The 23,800-nt window shown below is 39.2% G+C and overlaps 1 protein-coding gene across 1 annotated transcript; it reads left to right on the forward strand.

The window, feature by feature from the left end:
• The first annotated feature begins 335 nt into the window (after nucleotides 1-335).
• SPINT1 (serine peptidase inhibitor, Kunitz type 1) lies at nucleotides 336-23,429 on the forward strand. Its single transcript, XM_072427822.1, has 10 exons — nucleotides 336-1,328; nucleotides 10,639-10,793; nucleotides 12,549-12,693; nucleotides 13,803-13,973; nucleotides 15,349-15,381; nucleotides 15,931-16,056; nucleotides 17,339-17,389; nucleotides 18,708-18,878; nucleotides 20,494-20,553; nucleotides 21,177-23,429. Exons 1-10 carry the CDS (start codon nucleotides 932-934, stop codon nucleotides 21,371-21,373), a joined length of 1,506 nt encoding a protein of 501 aa, XP_072283923.1. The 5' UTR covers nucleotides 336-931; the 3' UTR covers nucleotides 21,374-23,429.
• The last annotated feature ends 371 nt before the right edge of the window (nucleotides 23,430-23,800 follow it).

A 23,800-nucleotide genomic window follows, 5' to 3' on the forward strand; every position in this document is an offset into this window, starting at 1 on the left:
CTTCATTTGCTCCCATGTTAAATACAGATACCGGCGCTTACTGAGTATTGCTTTGTGATCACAAACGCCTGCGATCGTCTCAGGTGAGTGTGCACAGCTGTCCCTGGTGCTGCTCAGTGGTTCGCTGAGCGACCAACAATCATTGACTGCAGCTGTTTCCTGCAGAGAAGGACAAGTCGCCTGTTCATACAGCGCCGAGCACCGCCTGTGTGGGGTTTAGTCGTTTCTGCAATCATTTCCATCGTCTCATCCAGTATAAGGAGTCATACACAATCATCCATTCTCCAAGGCTGGTGTGAGGTTGGTTCCAGCTAGTTTGTTTACATAGTAATGTCACCTGATCCATCTCCCAGGTAACAGTGTCCATGTACAAGTGAAAGAGCTGACCATTCTCCTACTCCACACCTCCCTCTCCTCCTGTGACTCAGATCTAGGGGGAGGGGGCTCAGGTGTACTATTTCACTTCCTGCCTGGCTCCTCCTTGGCCACTAGCTGCAGGTAGACGGCACACCTGGCTGGCAGGTAAAGGGTTAAAGGTGGATCCCTGGAGATCAGGAACACCCATTTTAGTTTCATCTGAAACCTACAGAGGACACAGCAAGTGGTGGAGGGATTGGTGAGTCCTGGGAGCAAACAGAGGGCATGAGAAGAGAACCCACCAAACATAGGAACTGAAAGCTGTGGAGGCCTGGGACTATAGGAGTTGTCACAAAAGGACGGTTGTACAAAAACCGATGGACTTGATCAAATCTGTGTAGAGCACAGGTAGGGGGACAAAGCTTCTCAGATATCTTGAATCAGTGGTAAAGTTCTCCTTGTTGTGAATTTCCCTGGCTATGATGTGTTCCAGGTTTAGAGCTCTTCTGTAGGGATCATCTGAAGGAATAAAGAGGCAGCCATCACCAGTGTTCAGAGACCTCCCAGCTGGACAATGTACGGCCTGTGCCTCCTCGCTGCTCTCCTAGGAGCTCTACCATTGGGGTGGACTCAGTTGAGTGGCCAGGCCTGCCTGGATGGTTTCACCAAGAGCAAGTCTGACTTTGTGCTTGAGCTCAATGACTCTGTGACTGCTGGGGCCACCTTCCTCTCCTCACCCACCCTGGACAGAGGCCGGGACTGTATGGAGGCCTGCTGCAGGACGCTGGGGTGTAACCTGGCCTTGGTGGAGCTGGTGGAAGGCCATGATGACCTCATTAACTCTTGTTTCCTGATGAACTGCCTCTACAAGCAGGATTTTGTCTGTAAACTGGTCAGGAAAAAGGGATTCCTCAGCTATGTCCTATTGGATGTCAGCAGCAAATACTTACAGCGATGGGATGAGATCGAAGGTAAGTGCTGACTCTATATCCAATGTGGAAACAATGTCCTCCTTGTATCTCTGTCTCTATTCAGCCTGCGCTTTGCTAGGCACCACAGCAAACTTTCAATCACTTGATGAGGTGCCAAGCTTTGTGCTGTCATTCGTTCCAACTCGTCCAGCAACTTGTGGCCCATGTCTCCGCTCAGAACTGAATTCACACATTCAAATACCACATTTCACTTTCTTTTAATGCTTGGTATTTATACACCCTTTACACTGAATTTTCACAATAAATATGTTTTGTGTCTAGTGGGACACAACAAATTCCTTTTTTTAAGTTGAAATTAGGAGTTTATATTTCAAGCAGAGGTATTTATTTGCGCATTTCTGGAAATTTCTTTCCAGAGGTAGACCCTCCCCATTGTTTTTTTTTTTTTTTTTTTTTTTCCTCTCAATGCTCTCAGACTGTAATTCCCTGAGCCTACTGAACACCATTTGGGATGAACTGAATTCCCTTTTCAGAATAGAGGGTGGGAAGGGGGTACATACATACATACATACATATGGTTTGAGCACTTAATTTTAATGCCAATTGAGACAGGCACTGCATACTAATGCCCATGGTGGGAGATAAAGCCACTCCATATCCATGCTTGTGGTGGGCATTCTTTATTGTCTATGGTAAGGGAAAACTCTATAAAAATGCTCATGATAGGGTGCCTCTACATCCCTACACACATCAGTGCCATTGGTGGTGGACATTCTATATTTATGTCAATGGTGGGCACTCCATATGTCCTTTATAAAGAGGGCACTTCATATCAATACCCTTGGTGGTGGGGTCGCTCTAGATTAATGCACATGGTAAGGGAACTCCATATTGATGCCCATGATTATGGTATAGGATGTCTCACATTTCCCTCTAGGTGAGATGGTCAGGTGCCCACTAAGATGTAGTGCCCATCTTATAAAGAATGTGCTGGAGTGCCCTCAATAATTCAGGAAGAACATCATAAACAAACAATGCAATACTTTTTTATATATGGACATCTAAAAAAGTATAAAAGTCACAAAGTATCTCTGCACTTCATAAACTCCCCAACACAAATTTGAGATGATTCCATTTGGGGGGCAATATAAGGGTCGCCCTGCAACATTGACCCCATTCCCCTTCTCATTCAGGTATAGACCTAGATATTACTGACTTTATCAGAAGCTCAGAAAATAAGACATTGGACCCAATTTCTGAAATTTTCAAAACCTGTGTCGAGACATTTAAATGTTTAGAATATTTATAAATTCAAGAGAAAGTGGAATTGGGAAACCTAGTAAAATTCCCAGCTGATGTCGTGTACATCTGTAATGCAATAAAAAGAATGGTGAAGGGTGGAGTTTGGGTGAAAAAATGGGATTTAATACATCCAGACAGCCCTTTATTCATCTCCTGGAATGTAAAAACGTCCACTGCAAGAGGTAAAGACTTGTTTGGGTCTGAAGTAAGGGGGAAATGTTAGGGGTTCAATGATTGTTTGGGTGGAGGAGAGGGGGGATGGAAAGGACTGAATGTTTGTTTTGGTCTAGGGAGGAATGTAGAAGGTGGAATGCTTGTTGGGTCTAGAGGGGGAATTTAAAGGGCATGTCTACTTACATTATCCCTTGCTTCTTTTGGGACCACTCCCCTGACCCTTCCCTAAGGCCCAGGTCACAGGAAATGATGTCATTCCCTGTAATCCAGGACCAATAACCCCGCACTGTAAACAAGGAAACTTAAGGCCTAGGCACAGCCTTTAAGTGGGGCAGGGGACAGGGAGCAAGAAGGGCAAGGTATACTTTTCATTGCTATCCCCTTACCCCAATAATGAATTTGTAACATTAATAAGGATGATGTTAAAAGGTTCTTGTGACGACATGTAGGGTGCAGCAGTTGGTGATGTCATAACACATCAGCATATGTGAGTAATGCGGAGATATGGATAGAATTACGAACTCTTTATTCCACCTGCACAGTTTAGTTCTCTTACAAGATGCCACCTGTTGATCCTGCCAGTGAAGTCCCCCTAATGCAGCTTCCTGTGATAATGTGGAAATGATGTTGCACAGTCCCTGAACTCGGAGTTCATGGTAAATTTTAGGTTAAATTCGTTGACTTTCGTTGAATTCGTTGAGAAATTAATTTAAGGTGTCCAGAGGGCCTGACCAGAGTATTAAGACATCGTCAATAAATCTTCGCCATCAGATGTTCATTGAATTTGGTTAGGGATTCTGTGACTCTTATGTCGGCGCATGTCTGTCGGCGCTCTCCCTGCTGAGCTGCAAGCTCCTGTCACTCAACACCTGGCCATACCCAACTCTACCCACTGCTTGGTGGACTCACAGCACTGCCTGTTGTTGACCCCCTCCCATTATAATTTGAAATGTCTAAAGGGTTAGAGGCTCTGTCAGGTTTTCATTGCTGTGTCCATTTGCTAAGCATCACCTTTGCTTCTTTGGCAGACAGAAAATGATCAGAGATTCATTCAGCTGGGACACATACAAAGCTCCATTATTACTGGGGTGCAGAATGGTTACTGCTATTGTGTCCTTTTGCTGTCTCTGCCTTCCTGGTTAGGTGACAACTACTATCCTATCACTTGTAGTGGTGTCACGGGCAGGGTAAAAGGGTGAAATCTAACTGAACCTGTCCTATACTTGCCTCTCTGGCTGCCCAGTTTGTCTACCTCTTCTCCCTTCCAGTGCTAAAACCTCTGTGGCAATGGACACTTCTAGGATATTGGGTGCTTGTGTACACCGCTGCATGCTGGTCTTCACTGCTGAACTCTCACACAAAAAGAGTATATCCTACCTTCTATAGAAAAGGAAGTGTGTGTGTGTGTGTGTTTTTTATGGGGGGGGCAGTTTTTCACCAGGTTGTAAAGACATAATGGTGATTGTTTAATGTAGTTATAAAACAAATTGGACAGAAACTTTATCTCCCCATTCAAAAAGAACAAAAAGTTGCAGTTTATTTAAAAGGTGATAAGAGGGGTTTGTCCATTGCCAGGGACAAAGCACATATGACCTCCACCATCAGAGATCAATAATACTGTCAGTATAAGTCACTTGGCACTTTTCAGGTTAAATATTGACCAGGGGCCCAGCTCTCTACTAGTACATTGAGCAGTGCTGCTTTTTTTTTTTTTTTGTGTGTGTGCAGCAGGTCTGGTGATATGTAAATTTTGTAAGCTGGTCACAACTTGCATGGGTTGCTGCACACCACAGTGCATAGTAATATACTACATTGTCTTTATACCAGTCTGGTTTCAACATCGACGAAACTTGCTCAAGTAAGAGGAGCTGCTGGGTAATACAAGCCCTAAAAATTCAGGAAGCTAAGTAGTCAGGCTAAAGTTACACATACATAGATTAGAATTTACGCATACACATCCTAGATTGTCGCCTGAGAACAATTACCATCACCTGGGACAAAAATCTAGCATGTGTATAGTTGCCCCCTGTCATTCATAATTCTATTCTGGTGGATCTATGGACGACTGCTGGAGGAGAGAACAGTAGTGTGCCACTTGCTTGTCCCCCCTTCTCCTTTCCCTCCATAGAACAGACCAGTAATGTGTACAACGCACATTCTTTGTAGCGTTTCTGGAAATGATCAGGACCAGCAACATTAACCTAATGTGCGTACAGGGCTTTAAGTTCTTCCTGCTACACAATGATACCTAATCTGTAATGAAAGCTGAGCCTGCTGACTAACGATTTTGCTTTCAGCTACGTCATTCGTCTTGGTCAGATGACTGTCCTTCTACTCCACACCTTCCTCTGCTCCTGTGAATCTTAAGGGGTGGGGGGGGGGAACATGTTTTCTTTCTATCAGTTTCTTGGTCTCTCTTTGTCTAGCAGCTGCATGTAGTAGGAGTGTAAAAATAATTATAGGTGCCTTCAGTCTTTACCACTGCTAATAAAGTGGAATTAAACTTTACTATAAAAATTTGGGATGACCTGGTTGGTCAAGTTACCTGGTACTTCCCAGCAGCGCCTCCGATTGCAGGGGAGAGCATGGGAGTTGCATCATCTCAGGCCCAGCTAATCGAGATGGCCATAGATTGCAAGACAGGAAGGAAGAAGATGGCGGCACCCTGCAATAGAACAGCGACCGGCAAATATATTAGGATTTATTATTAGGATTTAGTTCTACTTGGTATGTTTTTTTATAATGATTGTGTTCAGTAGGGATCACCAGGGTTCAGCCATCCCCAGTGTTCAGAGACCTCCTCCAGCAGGAGAATGTACAGCCTATACTTCCTTGTTGCTTATTGGAATGGTCTCCCTGAAAAAAGTCAATTTTTGTGCAAAGGCTAGAATAGAAAGGGGCAGGAACTTCAGGTAGGACTGGCAATTAGGAAGTGTTGCAAACTGAATGATATCACAAGCAACCCAGGTCCCAAAATGCTCCTACATGCAAGTATATCAACACCTCACACCCCACCTTTTGGGAAGAATAAAAGTGCTTTGTACTTACCAGGTGATGACCAGGTAAGTAGGAGCAGTATTGGAGTCACTTTTAGCCTAATATATATTACGATAGCACACGCCAATTTCGGGTAGCAGCTCCATTCCTCAGTTTGCTGGCAGTGCCTTGCAGAGGGTAGAGCATTGTGTACCTCCTTGGCAGAGGCTTTCTGCAGGTAAGCAAAAACTACGGTAATTCTGGACTGGCCCCTGTGACACTCTGCCAATGGCTGTTCACCACAGAGAGAGGGGTGATTGGCCACAAAAGCTAAAGGCCACAGCTAACCGGTTACAGTAAAACATTATACACCATTCCTATACACCAAAAAGTTTTAGTACGCATGATAGATAGTTGTCTGAAAGGAACATTAATTGTTGTCTTACATGAAAATTTACTGTGTGCATGGTGGTCCCCACTCCCCCCTTTCCCAGCACCTTTCATATAGCACCAACATGACAACCAGGAGTATGGCACCAGTTAAATAGTCTGGAGGGAGCTACGAAGGGTTGCCCCCCACCCCCCTTCATCATGCTTCCAGGCATAGAATAGGCCACTGGGCCCAATCACTGCTTTACCAGTAGGCATTTTGTACCTTGCCAAAATAAAATGTTGCTTTACCTGCCTAGGATAGAACAAGCATTTTACTGACCAGAAGATATTCCCTGACCTAGTACTAACTAGGAAATAATGACTCATTCATGGTCGTAGTGATAGCGAGGTATGACTTCATTTGTTTGCAAACGTTATCAAAACTGACCTCTTTCTATTTACACATTCGGTAAACTGAGGAAACCCAGTTCCTTTCAAGTTTTGCCTTTGTACAGTTGTTGTTAATTATTATTCCAATGACCATTTATTAATAAATGCAGCATATAAGGATTTTTGCTTATCGTTGCTGATAATGACAATTTGCGGTTCATACAATGATATCAAAGATTTGATGACAAACACTAGGGTTAAAAGGCCAAATTACCAATTAAGATGAAATACAAAACAAGCCTATAGTAGTTGTGTGATATGAACAATTGCCAAATCCATTATGATTGGAGGAATGTCATTAAGGAGAATGTTGGGGGGATTACAGCTAAATATTAGAACTGGAACCTAAAATGGGCTCTGCTTTTGATTTATCTTTGCAGACCTGGGTGTGAGTTCTGATAACTAAGGGCTTGTTTATTTGGGTGGTCAGGAGCCATTTACAAGGTGGTTGTACTGCCTGGCAGGTGCCAATCTGCTGCCCCCCTCTCCCTCAACCCACTTGCCTGAACAAATGACTTGGCCTGTGATCCTTCTTTCAATTGCTAGGACAACAATAATAATTTAATTTGATTAGATACAACCAGCCATCATTGTGGCATGCAAATGTGCTCACAAATAACAAACTGACGGGGAAAGAACAGAATGAGCAAAGGAATTTCCTGATCGGTTCACTGTTACTCACTGTTCAGTAAGCAGGGATAGGAGGGATGATACTGTAAATATAGTCAGTTTGGAAAAATCGCATTTGAATCATCCGCACTCACACCTCTGCCCCCACTCACTCCCTAGCATAGCCTAAGAGCCATTTAATAATCAGTAATACTTGTCTGATTCCTTGGTCCTGCAGGCGCCCTCCCTGTGTGTTTCTATACCAAAAAGAAAGTTTTTGGCCTTGCATACACATTAAACCTAGGTTATCCAACATATGGCCTTCATGCCAAAACCTGACCTGGCACCTGGCCAGCCATTTGCTTGGCCCACAGATAATGCAACAGCTTATTGATAACAACACTGGTAAATAAAGCCAGCAGAGATAAGTCTTCCACTACTTGCTTTCTGTACTATGCTTTGACATAGACAGAATCTAACAGAAGTCTGCCAGCTTTATTTGCAAGTTGCAGCAGCTAATAATCAGCTGCTCTGATACCGACGTAGGTCAATGCTGACAGGAGTCTAAATGGGGCACCGTTTCATAACGGCCCAGGGGACAGATGATAACGGGAGTATGTGTAAAGGAGTAAGTAAGCGCCAAGCTGTGCCAGTAAAGGGACTTTAGAGGAAATTAATCAAGGACACTGGGTAGGTGTATGGTGTCAAAATGCCTTATGGGGGTATTGATGTACTATGAATAATTCCACCCAATTCACTATTCATAGGGAGTACATATTGTCTGTTTTGTTTTACTCTCGCCCATTTCGCTCTGTGCACTGGGCTGTATGTTACTTTTTGATCATCTTTAAAAATTATTTTTTGCCACACGTTGTGCAATATACACCTAAGTAGGCTCTTGTTTAGTTTAACCTCCCATACTAAGTTGAAACTTGGCCATACCTAGTTTTTGCCGTGATCTGTTGTGGGTGTTTTTGACCTTTGTCTTGTCAAGTGTTTAAAAAATATGCAATTTGGCCCCTGGGTTAAAAAGGATGGGCAAGCCTGCTTGAAACCTTTAGCACAGATATTGAAGTTTACCATCGGCAACAACTTACTCCAGTCATATCGGTTCTAATTCTCCAAAAAGGATGCAAGCATCAGTATACTCGCCAAACAGCATTTTGGCTTAAAACAAGCAAAAATCTGTTGGTTCAATGGTGTGAAGTCTGCGTTCCCAATTCTGCTTTCTGCAAATTTCTATTGGCCAGTGAGATGGCGGTTTATTGCTCAAGTGGAATCTGGATGGGTAGGAGCCAATTGTGATTTCAGATGCATTTTCTAGAAATGTAGGGGCTTTGAATAGACTGACAGTCAACTGCAACCGCTATGTTTGGGAGGCTGCTGTGAGTATGCAGAAGCACATCCCAGTTGCTGCACATTATACCTGCAACAACTTTGTTTTTGTTTCTTTATTATTGACACAAACTGTTTACTTAAAAAATCAAACACCAAAAAACCACATTGTTTTCTTATTAAATAAGCCTGCGTTATATTTGTAGACTAAATGATCAAGCTCTTGAATAACTGACAGGTTCTCTTTAACAATTAGTCAGGCTTTAGGACTTGCGCCTGGGAATGCCATGCCATTAAATGTAATTGAAAAAGCCAACTGCCTTCTTGTGCTTGTCTAGAGGCAGTGTGCGTTTGAAGATCTGACCTTGAAGATCAACGCATCCAAAATGGCAGGATAGTTTCAAAATGAACATCAGTGCTTCACTGTGGGAATTGGCCCTATTGACAAACAGGTTTTAGGGCCTGTTTGCAGCTAGCAACAAATGCTCCATTACACGTTGCCTTTTTTTTTACCTGGTGATACCCTCCAGATTTATGTGTTTCAATGGCAGTACTTGATTGAGGGAATGTCAGATTCACTGCTTTATATATAGAGCATATAGATGTGAATATGACTTGCGTCTCATGCAGGTAGCAGGAATAAGCCCTGACATACAATTGTTTACCTGCCAAGATTAATGTGTGCAATGGTCTTTTAGCAGTCGTTCACCCTCTTTCATTCCTCCCAAACCTATTGGCAAAAAAATACACCCAACCTTTTTATGGGGGTAATCAATAATTTTTTCTTCCTCTTTTGAATGTATTTAAACCCAACCACTGAAGAAACCTTACAGGGGAAAAAAACGTGTTAAACAAGATTTAGAAGCCTGTTGGTTTACATTCCTGTCAATCTGAGATGGACGTGGTCATGTTAGCACTTGAGCTGAACTAAGTACGTGCTGATTTGTATTTGGAGAGTAATTCCAGAAATCAATTGTAAAGAGTGGATGGACTGGATGGTGAAATTAAACAAAAAGCTCAGGAACATGTATTATTAGTGATATACTTGATTAATATGTATGATATATGTGCAGGCCTGTGAGATAAGTTGTGTCAATGTAAGTCTTTTATTTTTATGGGATTTCTAGTTGCTGAAGCTATTGGATGTACAGTGGGGCACTCCTGATCCTTGTGAAATAGTGTATATCCTGAGGCTCTGAGACTTTAACCACCCCCTTTCCTAATACTCTTCTATAATTCTGTACAAACTAAATGCTTCCCAGTCTAATTTGTGCTCAGGTAGTACTTGTGACTTTTCACTGACCTGAAATTCTATCCAACTCCTAAAAGCAGTCATGATTTGATCTGAAGAAGAGAGTGCTCTTCTGATTTTACCTAGTTGTAAGGTTCCCTGAATGTCATGGGTGCTTCGTTGGTTTACTTGTAGTGTAAAGTTGCTTATGCAGTTTAAGAAATGTTCTTTTGGCTACAGTGCAATTTTTTTCTTTAATATGATTTAATTTCCCGTCCCCATCGCCCTGGGATCTCGGCTATGCGGTTTTAATATAAATAATTTAATATCCCTTCCCCATCGCCCTAGGATCTTGGTTATGCTGCCCATTCTCAGTTAATAAGAGTACAGCATAATTTCTAGTCCTATAGAGTTTCTACTTTTTTGATATTTTGAACATGAGGTCCAGTAGTGGAGATTCTGACAAGACTGTGCAGTGCTGGAATCTCAGCAGATCATGTACAGGTAACAAGGAATAAAATTGGTAGGGGGTTATGAAAATAACATTAACAGCAAACTGTTCAATGGTATTTTTTCTAACAGTTTGCCCAATGTTCAGCTTTAAGGATTCGGCCATATGTTTGCAGTAGAAACTTATGCAATTAGTTTACTTGCACTTTTTTATATTAACTGAAAGAATTCCAGAATAACCCAACTGCACCTTTACAGCTATAACTTTTAATGTTGCCTATAAAATTGCAATCTTTTATCCCTAAACAAGGATTAATTAATTAAACTGATGGGCTATGTGTGGCATATCTGCTCCTTTACATTTTATATATTTTACCTCTGATATCGCTACAAATACTATTGATCTGAATGTCTTTATTGTTTTACAAATTCGTGTTTTTCTTTTTTAAGGTAACGATGATCCGCCTATAGCTAGAGTAAGCAAAGATGTAAAAACACAACCGTCTCAAAATGTGATGCTAAGTGGCGTTGAGAGCTTTGACAAAGAAGGAATTGCCAGCTATGAATGGAATCTGCTAGAAGGGGACCCTGATGTTGTTATGGAGGTAAATTCATAAGATAACTTAGAATAAGTAATCACAGATGCATCACTTTTATGTGTCAGCCATTCCTGCTGCTTGTAAAGGAAAAAAAGTTCTCGGTTACGGTTGGGTTTCAGTTAGCGTATAGTGTGTTGGTTTCTATTGGATTAGAAACACCTGACATTAAGCATAAGATTTAATACCGTAAGGATTCAGAGCCTTATGAGGTGACTGAGTTTCATGAAACATATAAATGATTTTTCTATTAGTGTTGTTACCAAAGAAGTCTTTGTGTTTTTTTTGCCAAAATCACACTTTTTTCAATATGTTTTCGAGCTCCATTTGTAATCTTTGAAGATAATTGCTCCACAAAAAAGCTTGTTTTGAAGGGCTTTTGAAGCCTTTCTATAATAGGCTAAAATATTAATGGTTTTCTGCATATTCTGGGCACAGGTTTATATTCTGGGCTACATAATTAAAGAAACTGATGTTTGTGTGTTTAGCAGTCAATTTTGCATTTTTTTTCCCAAAAGTATGTATGAGTATGAGCACTCTGAGCTACAAAGCCTTTAGAAAGTGTCCCTGCTGGGTCCCAATAATTATGCCCATGTGCACTGTCTACATGTGACTGAATTCATGGCAATGCCATGATGTCTTAAGGGACAACTTCTTCCCTTTCAACTTTTTAATGTGACAGAGGGATATTTTGTGTAGTTCATTAGTATGTATTTTGTTTAAGGGACAGTAGGGAGCTATGCAACTTGTAACATTTATCTGTTGTACCTGTTCAGCAATTTTGTACACAATACAAATTTTACAGGCTGAATAAAGCACTAATTGCAATTTGTTAGGTATATGTGACTCATTTCTTTCTTCAGAAAAGTCACCGTAAAACTATGCTCTCCCTTGCTGAGTCATAATTTTCTTGGGTGTTATTTAAGTTGGCTGTTGGTGTGGTGAAATATTCCCACGACACAAACCACGTGGTCAATTACAGCTAAGTCAGACTGTATGTTTGTCAAATACATTTAGGCAAATGATATTTAACATTTATTTTTTAGTCCAAGCACAACGGTCACATGTCAGTATCTCAAAATCAGCACTGTGGAAACATGCACGTAGGGTCAGAATGTGAAGGATGTCCCTGGAAATTGAGGTTCATCAGAAGCACAAAACATAAACATGTCATTTGCTTCTATTAAGTTGTGTTTGTAGCCACCTACAAAACTTAGGAGGGGTTTTAAAAAGTATTCCTATTGAAATCCATTAAAGTGGCTGACAACTGTGTTAGCCATGAGATGCGACACAATACCTCTTGGCACAAAGACAAAATGCACTACAGCTGCAACACCTACTAAATGCAGGGGAAGATAAAATTGTATCTTTAATATATTTAAAATTATTTTACATATTGTTATAACCTGTATAATCCTGTAGACATCACATCTTCTCTTCTTCAATAAATTGGGATGGGGGGAAAATGTATTCGTAGATTAAAATACATAGAGAGCACAGACCAGCTACATCTGTTTGTGTTGTGTGTAATGCCACCCAGCAGACAACTATCAGTAGACAAACAAATTTCTTGTTGTGCTTGACTGATTTGTCATCTCAAAGCTCACAAATAAATTGGAGGCTCTTCAATTTTTCTTCAGCCAAAATTTAATGTGGTACATAAAGTCTGATGGAAAAAGATCTGGTTCTCAATTCTAGCTACATATTTGGGAAACTGTGTATGTATGTAATTTTTTTTTAACATAAAATATCCTTCCTTTCCAGACCATGACAGATCAGCCAGCATTTCTACAGGTTTCCAACCTCCACAATGGAACATATATATTTGAGTTGGTGGTCACTGATACTGCAAATCATCAGAGTTCAGCCACTGTCACAGTCACTGTACTGACACAGGAGGAGACTGAAGGTTAGTATTAACTTTAAAATTGCAAGTTAAGCACAGAAAAAATAGGAATTGTATTTGTTTAGTGGAGTACTTTCCCCTTTTTTGCATGTGTGTGTGTAAATAGGTTTATTCATAGAGTTCATTCCCTAGCACAAGCTCCTCAGCTCTTTCCTCATTTGCACATAAGTTCTTGCTCTTCTCTTAAAGAAGTGTTGAGGTGTTGGAGCATAGTATACAACAAGCACGTTTGCGGATATCACATCCAAGATGGCGATGTCCAGCAGCAGCCTCAGGACTTTTGTATATACACCTTATGAAAATTGTTGGCTTTTTTTCAATATTTGAACTGGCACTCCTTCCATGCAGTTTACATTGGCACAGTGTTTTGGTAGATTAATGCATTTTGTCACAAATTGTTTTTAAGGTTTCCTGAAGATCTTCAGTAGAATTACTTTGGTATCTTCAGCATCAAATGGCTAGGTAAATTTGCTAGGCTTGTTAGTCCTGCATGAGTTGGCAGGCATTAAAACAATCTTCTAGTAGCATTGGTTTCACTAGTACCATAGATTTTACAGACTTGGTCATCCACCACTTCCATTTTTAGAGTCTGACACAGGTCCCTCACAGTCAACCATTCCCGTGAGGGATGCATTTTCCATTTCACATGACTGTGTGTGTGTGTATACACTGATCCAACTCTGCTGGTTTGTGTGTATGATATATTTGCATGGATGCTGAACAATCCTTCGTAGCTGTGTAGTAAGTTTTTGCTATGTCATACATATGAGAGTGAGCTGTGTGGTGGATTGCAAATCTAACTGGCAGCATGGATACTGAGGAAGGATATGTAAATAATATGGATATGTAAAAATAGGGCAGCAAATATTTGCATTCAATTACTTGGTGTCAGTATAACAATTCTTCACGTTAGGCTTAATTCCCAAAAATAACGTTGGTAAGACACTAAAAATAACACTGTCAACTCTAAATTGTGTAATCCTTCAAAAACGGTGACTAATGCAAATGGTTCACTCTACACTTTTTTTTTTTTTTTTTTTTTTTGTAAAGACGTTCAAATTATTCCTGCATTATATAAATTAATAAAACAAATAAATGTATGTTGGTTTCAGAGTACTGTCTTGCTCCCAAAAAAGTGGGTCGATGTCGAGGATCCTTCCGGAGATGGTATTACAATCCAGATTTTAATGACTGTGAGGAGTTTGTCTTTGGAGGCTGCAAACCAAACAAGAACAACTATGTCAGAAAAGAGGATTGTAGGCAGACTTGTGTCAATCTGTCTGGTGAGTCCATTTGTACCTTGGTGCCATGCGCTAGATTTCAACAGTTGTGCCACAACCAGTAATTCTTGGAAAGTTTTTCATGACCCAGGTAGCTAGGATGCTTGCCACATCCAACCCTTCTCCACTCCACCCATCATTTTTCCATCACACCATGACATACACTCAATATTTGTGGGAAAATGACTGTAAAGATTGCTTTATTGGCACAAAATAAACATTTTCAACAACCAAATCATTTGAAGTAATAACTATAAACACATTAGGAATAAATAACCATAACTATAAATGACAATAAATAACCATGAGTAACAATTACACTTTTATAAACTTTTAAACCTTTTTACCTTTAAATGTACCCTTTACCACAACTTCTACTCTTTCCTGGTTGTGAGCACTTGGAGACACCATCGTCACACCATACCACCTGGAGGAGCTGCCCAGACCATCCCTTTTTTTCTTGGCCACAAAGCCCAATAGCTCAAGAACGAGCAGCTCCTCACATAAAACCACTTAAAGGTAGACTCAATTACCATAACTTTTTGGAGATCCCACGGTTATGATGGTTCTTCCTACTGCTCACTCCCTCTTCTTCCTAAAATTTCTCTCCCTTTTAACTCCTTCTTTCTGCTCACCTTTTTCAAACATTTGCCATATTCCTAAACCTTTCTCTTTGACTTATCACAACCTCCCTTTTTTTTATCCTACTTTATGCTTTTCTTGGCTGCCTGGTCATGGCTGCCTTTCGCCCACCTCTTTGTTTGGCAGCTCCAGGCTGGTCTGTACATTAAAATGTGGTTTAGCACAATATTTTTACACATGCTTTTTTAATGATCAGTTCTGGGAGCAGCGTTGCCATTTCTATTGGTGGTTATTCCCCCCTAAAACCCAGAGAAGTGCAGCCCAAATACAGTAACCCAAATCTACATTGTGTATAGAAATGTTGTTTATTCGCACTCTTAGATAACTTTTCTGCTGTAGCAATGGTTTATATACTAGTATTATGGCACGGAGCACTTTAAATGCTTTTTATTTAGTAAATACATTTTTTTTTTACTTTAAATTTATTTTCATCATTATTTGAAAATTATATAGTTGCCAAATCTTTATACCTCATCTTTATTTTGTTTTGTATACCAATTTCATGTCTTGTTGATAAGAATGTAGTCCATTTTAAGGTCAATAAGAGTTGTCAGTTTTATCTAGTACTGTAACATGGAACTATTCTCTAAACCCCAAGATCTCTGCCAGACCCTAAACCTGTTTGTGTTCCCAAAACATACCTAACTAGGCACAAAAATTGTAGGCAAAGGGCACCCGTCAATCCCCCCAAAAAATGTTTTATTACTGATTTTTCTTCTTATTTCTTCTTTTTCAGACCTTTCTACCAAGGGAAGGAGGCTGGAGCCAGGTAAACTGATTCTTTTTTCCCACAAAAACTGATTACCGTACATACAAGGTGTAAATACAATAGCAAATTGTATATACAAGGTAGCATGCAAATCTTAAACCTTACACAGAGGCCTAAAGATGCAGATTTTACACAGTGAGCTGTTCTTTTACTATGACCATTACAATAGCTGCATTTAACAGCCAATAACAATGTTGTTGGACAGGGAACTTGTCAAAAACAGCACATCGGGAAAGTTGGTCTGTAATTGCCTTACTTGTTAGTTTTAGATTTTATCCTAGACTTTTAGTTTAGTTTTTATCCTGTAAGTTTTAAACCAAGTTACTCTGCATTCAGCTATTGGCTCTGAGGACCTAACATTTTAGCCTGTACTCATAATTTTCTCAACAGAAAAGAAGCTGGTAGAACTTGTAAATTTTAGGTGTAATTTTATAGGTAAAAGTATTCTTTCTTTTGGAGCAAAAGATACACCTTTATGCATGCAGCCATTGTACCTCCTTTAAAGTGAACTCTTTTGTTAAGAACACCTGTATATTTTTCTCTATGTAGTGTGTGATGGACATTGCCACCCTACACAGTTCCGCTGTGCTGATGGTTGCTGCATTGATGGCCTTCTTGAGTGTGACGATACTCCAGACTGTAGTGATCATTCTGATGAGGCATCCTGTGATAAATGTAAGTATGTTTTATGTTATTTTGCAATCACTTTTACTCTAATTTGGAAATTCCTACCCATTGGGAGGAGCCTACTCCAATTTTTATTATATTTTTTCTGCATTTTTGTCCCCATTTTATTTATTTATTTTTTAAGCTTAACCCATTTTTTTCTAGTAACAGCATACATGGTTGTACAACCATCTGAACTCATAGGAGTCCACATCTGAATGGTTGGGCTTGGAAGTAGTGTAATGACTAAACATTTTGAGGATTCGCATTAGCGGACTTCTTTGTACTGTGGTCTGCTTGTGGTGCAGTCAAATCCTGCTTTACACTTCTGTGAAGCCTTGAATCTTTCTTATGGATACATGAAGGCAGTGTATCAGTTCAAAGATCAGATTTATTGTTCTAAAACCAACCATAATAACTGGGAGTTGGGAAACTTTAGAATAAACTTTATACTACCTCCTACAATGAAGGTAACACTTTATAGTACAATCTGAAACCATGCATATAGATGAGGGATGTTTAAGACCTAATAGAACCCAGGGAAACTAGGAGGTGGGGTCATTGAAACATGTGGGGACCCTGGGTAACCTTTCATTTTGTCCTACTCTAAAACCAGCTCTAAAAAAGACTTGAGCAGAGATGTTCCTGCATATTTCCTACTTAAAGCTGACTCATTTTACACAGGTTAGACATCTGCAATCGATTTGTTATGGCTCAATGAGGCAAGCATTACATCCTTTCGATAGCCATAACTACCATTTCTAAAATCTGGTGCATCAATCGGACGTATTTATTTTTTGTCTGTACCATGTTTTTATCATATTGGTGTATGTAATCCAGTAAAAACTGAATTTCCTATGCTAGATACAGATGAACTCTTGACAATACAGACACTTGAATAGTCTTATCTGTTGGTAAGAGATAAAACAAATAATGCTTCCAGGCACCAATACTAAAATGTTTCTTAATGATAGTTGGAGACATCATTTCCATTTACCGATTACAATCCTGTTGAATAAAGAAATGTATAGCAGTACATTATCATGAATGTATTTGCTATTCCTTTGAAAGCTACCCAGACTATGTTGTAATGGAGAATTATTTTGTGCTTATTACCAACACAAATACATAAGGAAAGCAGAAGGGGATTCTAATACATTGTGCAAATGTGTGTTAATGCTCTCCTGGGTGGGTAATGGAAAAGAACAGGAATGACTTAAATTATATTTGAGTTTATGAACTAAATGTTCTCTAGGTTTCAAAAAGTGATGTATGTTTTTCTTTTTACTAGATGATCGTGGTTTCAAGAAACTGCAGGAATTGGAACCTCCCAATAGTAGAGGTATGTGTTTATCTTTGATACAATTTAAGCATGGCATACCTAGTCTGTGACTCTTGCGATGGGTAATATATCTAATTGTTGGAAATATTGGGTAGAACAATACTTAACTGATACCAAAAAAGCCATTTTTAGTTGAGGCAAAGGCCATTATGGTCATTATAAAGCAATCTGCTTGGGCTTTCAAAGCTTACATACATTTGTAAAATTGCCATTTGCAACTTTTTTTGTTGGCAGGGGCTCCTAGGAGGAGGACAGTTTAGAGTGGAGGTTTACCAAAATAGTTTATTTTGAATGGAGCAAGCTAAATCAAATATTTAACTGGTAAACAATTGTGGCCTATTTCTGGATATTGCTGGGGAGTTTCATTTTTTGTTCCTTTTTGTACTTTTAACTTTGTTGCAGTTAATGGTGGCATCTGATAAAGAAGTGAACTTAAATCTCCCCCTTAAGGACATAGACTGCAGTAAAACCACAATGGAAGTGCTAATCTGTTAGTAGAACTTTTACTAAAGGAGCCATCTGGCAAGTGTTCTAAAGAATCCAAGGGAGACATTGACTTAGGAACTGTGAATATTCTACATGTTGGTTTAAGATAAAATTGCTGTTTGACGACTCCATCAACATACTGCTTGGGAAATTAATAATACATTATGCAGGAATGTTTAAAATAAATGTGCACAGGACATTCGGCATTCCAGATGGTAGAGCCGACATTCTGCAAATTTTAGCTAGCCCTTGTATTTGGATCACCTTTGGTGATGCTGTACACTACCAATAATGGTTGAAACAGATTTAGGGAAGGGATTTTTAGGTGTGTAAGTGGCCCAACATTGATTAGGTATATATAGCTTTTACTTGAAATAGCAGCAATATAAATGAAAGGTGTTGAGGCTGTGCTTTCCATTAAAGATTTTTTGTATGAAGAACTTTTTCTGTACTAATGTAAAGTATTACTAGCTATTGTAAAATGTAAAAAGCTTATATATGATCAACCAGCAACTCGGAAAGTTTTATGGCTTTTGTATGGATGTAAATAATTTTGTATGGAAATAAAATGAGGATGTATCCCACACCCACATGTATCAAACATTAATTTGCTTGTTTTGCTTACTTGTACCTTTCTATCCTAACTTTTAATCTGCTAATAATTTTTATGATTCCTATGAAAAAGAGAGCTGAAGCAACAGCATACCTTGTTCTTTGGACATATATAGGCAGTACACAATTCATCTATAAGTGTTTTGTGTGGCCATTGGTAAGCAAAATGTATTTTTAATGTAAAATATAATCATAACCCGCTTTTGCCATTCATCTGTAGCCCGATGTGTGGATTTGCCAGAGACTGGTTCATGTCGAGCTGCCTTTTCCCGCTGGTACTATGATCCTTTCTCTGAGAAGTGCATGGGCTTTACCTATGGAGGATGTCAGGGAAACGGAAACAACTTTATGAATCAAGCAGAATGTGAACAGTTTTGCAAAGGAGTCTCTGGTGAGTTTATAGAAGGAAAATGATAGAACTAGTGGACAGTAGAAGTTGGGGTCTTTAGTGTCAGATTTTAGCATAATTACTGTAAATGTTATGCATGAACCACGATGTCTGTACTTTAAATTTGGCCCATGATTATCATTTTATCACTACTGCCAAAGAAAAAAAATCAGCTCTATTCTATGCTTAAATATAAATTAAATTTGCTTTTTTCTGCCTTCTTGGTGATGGGCAATGTTGTCCCAAATATACCAATATTATAACTTTTTAAATTCGTAAAAATTGGTCATTAGAGATTGACACCAAGATTTCTTACCTTTCAGTCTCACAAAGCCAATCAAACAAGTCCAGTGCGGACTACTTATGGCACCTACCACTATTGATATTAGGATACACAGGTACTATGGTATGAACCATGCACCAGCATGTTAAAAAGCATTTTCTTAAAATACGAAAGTCATCTTAGGTATCGTTGTTGGGCAGAAAGGTCTCTAACAACCAGGCTAATTTCGTAAGGCCTACTATTGTGGTGGTACTGGGAGAGGAGGGAAAGGGGGGTATTAGAAGTTGTAACATTTTGTTATTGAATATTGGGGTTTATTCACATTGCATATAAGGCTGCCTAATGCACCAGGAAAGGTGCATGCTCTGATTTTACCAGCACAGTGTACCATATCACGTGGTAGTATTCTGACCGTAGGCGTGTTAGGAGTGTGTGTGGGTGCTATATAGAATGAACACCATGTCCAAAAGAAAAACTTTGCAAGACAAATCCTCTCTGCACATATGAAGCTTCCCGGCCTTGCACCAGTGAAAATTAGCTTTGTAAGTTAAATGCTAAACCTTTAGGCAATTTAGCCATTCTGGTAAATATGAAGCCTAGGATGCAGGCTGAAAGATTGGACCCTGAGCTGTACACAAGCATGCCAGCGGACAGATGAACTAATCTGCTTACAACACCTAGCAGCTCATATCTATGAGAAAGTCCCCAATCCTTTTTGCCACAATTCTAAAAAGTTGAAGTGTTGGCAACTTAAGGGGGAAAGGTGTAATCCGTGTGTAAGGATTCCATTGAGCAATCAAAGTCTCCACTGTCTCAGCTGTAACTTTGATGACACCTAGCCATTTTATGTTGAATGGCACTGCTGGAGCACATCTGCTGTCCAAACCCCCTTTTCCCCTATGGAGACCAAGGTCATGAAACGCCCCCTAGTGAGGAGACTATTCTTGGGACCCAAGTGTTGTGAGCCAAGTCCCACCTGGAATTTTCCTGTGCTAAAAATGTCATACATGGAGGAGGTGTCCTGTATACAGTTGCACATTTCCTTGGGCCCTAATTTTCTTACACCTTTGGAAACGAAAAATTGTGAACATTGTGCTTCTTCACCTCTGAGGTGAAGTAATCCAAAACATTGTGGCAGGTGCACATTAAATCTGCAATTGCATTAACGCAATCGGCTGTAGGTCTGTTTCACAAAGCTATTCAAAACTTGGTTTCATCAAGCCAAACACCTTTTGTATTCCAAGTTGTTTTATTTAAAAACCTTAACGTGTGTGTGTGTGTGTGTGTGTACATCCCCAACATGCCTAATGCAACGTCCTTTTTTTTTCCCCCCAGAGAATGATGTTTTTGATACAAGATCTAAAAAACAGAGTGCACAAGAAGCAGGAGGTTCAGGTAAGTTATCAAAATATATACACCTCTTTTATGTGCATTCCTATGGTTGGATATTTAAAACATTTATTTTTCAGATCTGTTTTCTTGAGCTAACTATAAACTAAGGCTTGTGAGGGATCCCATGAATGGTCTTCCTCAAACCTACCTAGTCGTGCTTATGTTGATACATGTAAGAATGTATGTATCACAACTGTAGGATACAATATTAATGGACAAACCAGTCAAAATGTAATCTATTGTTACATACCTGCTAATACAGAGTAGCTGTTTAGTAGGTAATATGTGCAATTTAAAGGAAACTATAAATGCTTGACTTCTTTAATTGGTAGGTCATAATTAGAGCCCTCCTATCGGAAGTGTCACTGGGCAAAGCTTTTGACTACTAAAGAGTGTGCCTGAAGCACTACACAACTGTCTATTTAATCATTGTGACCACAGGTATGGCAAGACGAGCCATGATGTGTATTGTCAATGCTAATACAGTTAGAATTGATATTTGGAACTATACTTAAAATGCTTTGAAAAGGTTAAATGGGTGCAGTTAGTGTTTCAAATGTAATTTTTTTTTTATTATTTAAAGTGAATAGAAGGCTAAAACTTAGCTGTATGTTTCTCATTCTCAGCCTCTGCTGAAGTGGCCATTGCAGTGTTTTTGGGGATCTGTATTCTGGTTGTCCTAGCGGTGATTGGATACTGTTATTTGAAGAAGAAGAAGAGTAGTAGTAGCCGCAGGCGGCAGCCTACTGTGAATAGCACTCCCATCTCTACTACTGAAGACACCGAGCACCTTGTATATAACCGCACCACCAAACCTGTGTGAGTGACCAGTGGGATCAGTTACATCTGACCTATGTTAAAGACTTTTTTCTCAACACTCCATGCTGTGCTGTAATGCCCAAAGAAGACATAGAAGCTCAAAGCCAGTAGCCAATGTGGGTTTGGTTGCATTTAAAAGAAGACTAATTTGTACAGATATTGGATTTTCCAGAAGATGGGAGTCCCACATTTTATATTTTTTTGTTCCTTAGTTTTTAAATATAATGTAGTTAAATATAGTTTTGTTGAAAATATTACTTCACTAGAAAGACACGTTCCTTGTTGTCTTGCTAGTGAACCGAGCGTGTTGACTTGGTGCAATTGCTAAGTTTACTGTATGTTTCATATTTCAATGCCAATGTTTTAGAGCCAACATATGTATACTATGGAAGATGTGTGTTTTAACAAATTAACATGCTGTGTGCAACCTAAATAGGTTTCATTAAAGGCAATTAGAACATTTGGTGGCCCTCTTGTTATCAAAACCCACCCCCTAGTACATTCTTAACAGGTAATACTTCTATACCTTTGCACCCTCACTGTGTAACTTGTCAAATTCCATACAGGCTTTGCCTGAAATCACAATTCGGTACATACATGTGCATAGTAGCAGGGTTCATGATACAAAGCCCATTCATTTGCTTGTCATGTGGTTGGTCTTTCCATTGGTGTGAATTGAGTCTCAGACATATACAACACAAGTTAAAACATGAACAATTTAGGCAGGATTCAGAGTGAATATAAAACGTGAGGGGGGGAGACTGGGTTTTAAGATACTATGGCCTATTTTTAAAAGTATGTTGAGCGAGCAGGGCAAAAGTGCTGTTGGACTATTTAAACACCCTCAACAACCAGACAGTGTTCTACATCTGGACTGCTGAAGTTTGGGACAGTGTTTAAGATTCACTGACCTTTTGTAGGAAGACTCTTAAGTGAAGTGTGTGCAAAGCAGCATGAGGACTTCTGTAAATTTAATTGGCTCAGTATATAGGCAAGGGCAGACAAATGGGTTGCCTTTGTGTCAAAAATGCATCAGACTCCCCATACTTTTTTTTTTTTTTTTTTTTTTTTAAGAGCTCTGTGAGCTCTTATACTCTAGTTAATAAAATGCTTGTTTTTTTTTGTAATTCTGGGCTTTGGAGCTCCACCAACTGGAGATTTTGCACTGTAGCAATGACTGGAAACCAGACACTGTAGCTAAAATGTATGTTAACTCAAACAATTTATCTCCTTTCATACTGTTAAATATACCATTTTAAGGTGTTTTCTTTAATATGTTTTATTAGGTGTAAAAAATAAAATTCCAGTTGATCCTGTAAGAAATCTTGAGCTGATAAACTTGTGCTCTCTACTTCCTGAACATTCCCATCCCATTTTATGGAGAGAGGAACACTTCTTGTGTGTCCAGGGTGATAAAATAGAAGTGGGACATTGTCTCTCAATGACAGAGGTGTTACCAGCAGGATCACTAGGTGAAAAAAGGGGAGGTGGGGAGAGCCTGAAAAGTCATTTGGCCACATCGAAGGACTGGGAAGCTTTAAACTTATTCTCTTGCATAAGTGCAAGTCTCTACTTTGATTTATCTTTTGGAATAAACAAAGTATGTTGTACCATTTTTCAACAAAACCTGAGGGTAACTGGTAAAAAAAAAAAATCTTCCAGTCACTTGCTTTAGTGAACAAACACCTAAATGTAAAGAAAATCTAGATTTAACACATTGAATTTCACGCAGTTAGGGGAAAATTTTGTTTTTTTTTCTAATAGCCATACTTTGTATGCTCTGGCAATGAATGTGCTGATGTGCTAGAGATGGACATAGCTGCATTTTCACCCTCATGTTGAAATCTGTCAAATGTAAAATATTATGCCTGAACTATTTAAGTGCTGCTGAAAAGTTTAAGAAAAGTACATTTTTGTATTTTTTTTTTTGTTTTTTGTTTTTTCCTTAATGTAATTTTATTATTGCTATGTGAATTTCTACACATCCCTTACTTTAACAAAGTATTGTTCCATATTGTTTAAAAGTATGGAATAAAGACATTTTATGTGTACCAGCAAAATCTTTTTCATAATTACTTTTGTTGTGGACTGGAGTGAGTGCTGTAGTCTCTGGGTAATATAAAAAATGTAAATTTACAATACATTTCTTTAGGTGTGTTTACTTTTATATGTAAAATGTTCCTGTTGCAAGGAAATATATAAAATAACTAATCTATTCTAGGTTTGCTGGACCACTCAGGTTCACTGATTAAAAGTATCTTATTCAGCCTTTGAGAGTTTTAATAAAGCAGACTCGATATTTCTTTGAATCAATTCTTAATACAAATATCAAGGACTCTGCTGGTGGCAACAGAATCAAATCTACTCAGCAGTAGAACCGTAAGAGACACAGTCTACAATGTCAGGCTTAATCTGACATGAAACATCTTTC

The sequence above is a fragment of the Pyxicephalus adspersus genome, chromosome 12 (assembly GCF_032062135.1).
Source record: "Pyxicephalus adspersus chromosome 12, UCB_Pads_2.0, whole genome shotgun sequence".
NCBI lineage: Eukaryota > Metazoa > Chordata > Amphibia > Anura > Pyxicephalidae > Pyxicephalus > Pyxicephalus adspersus.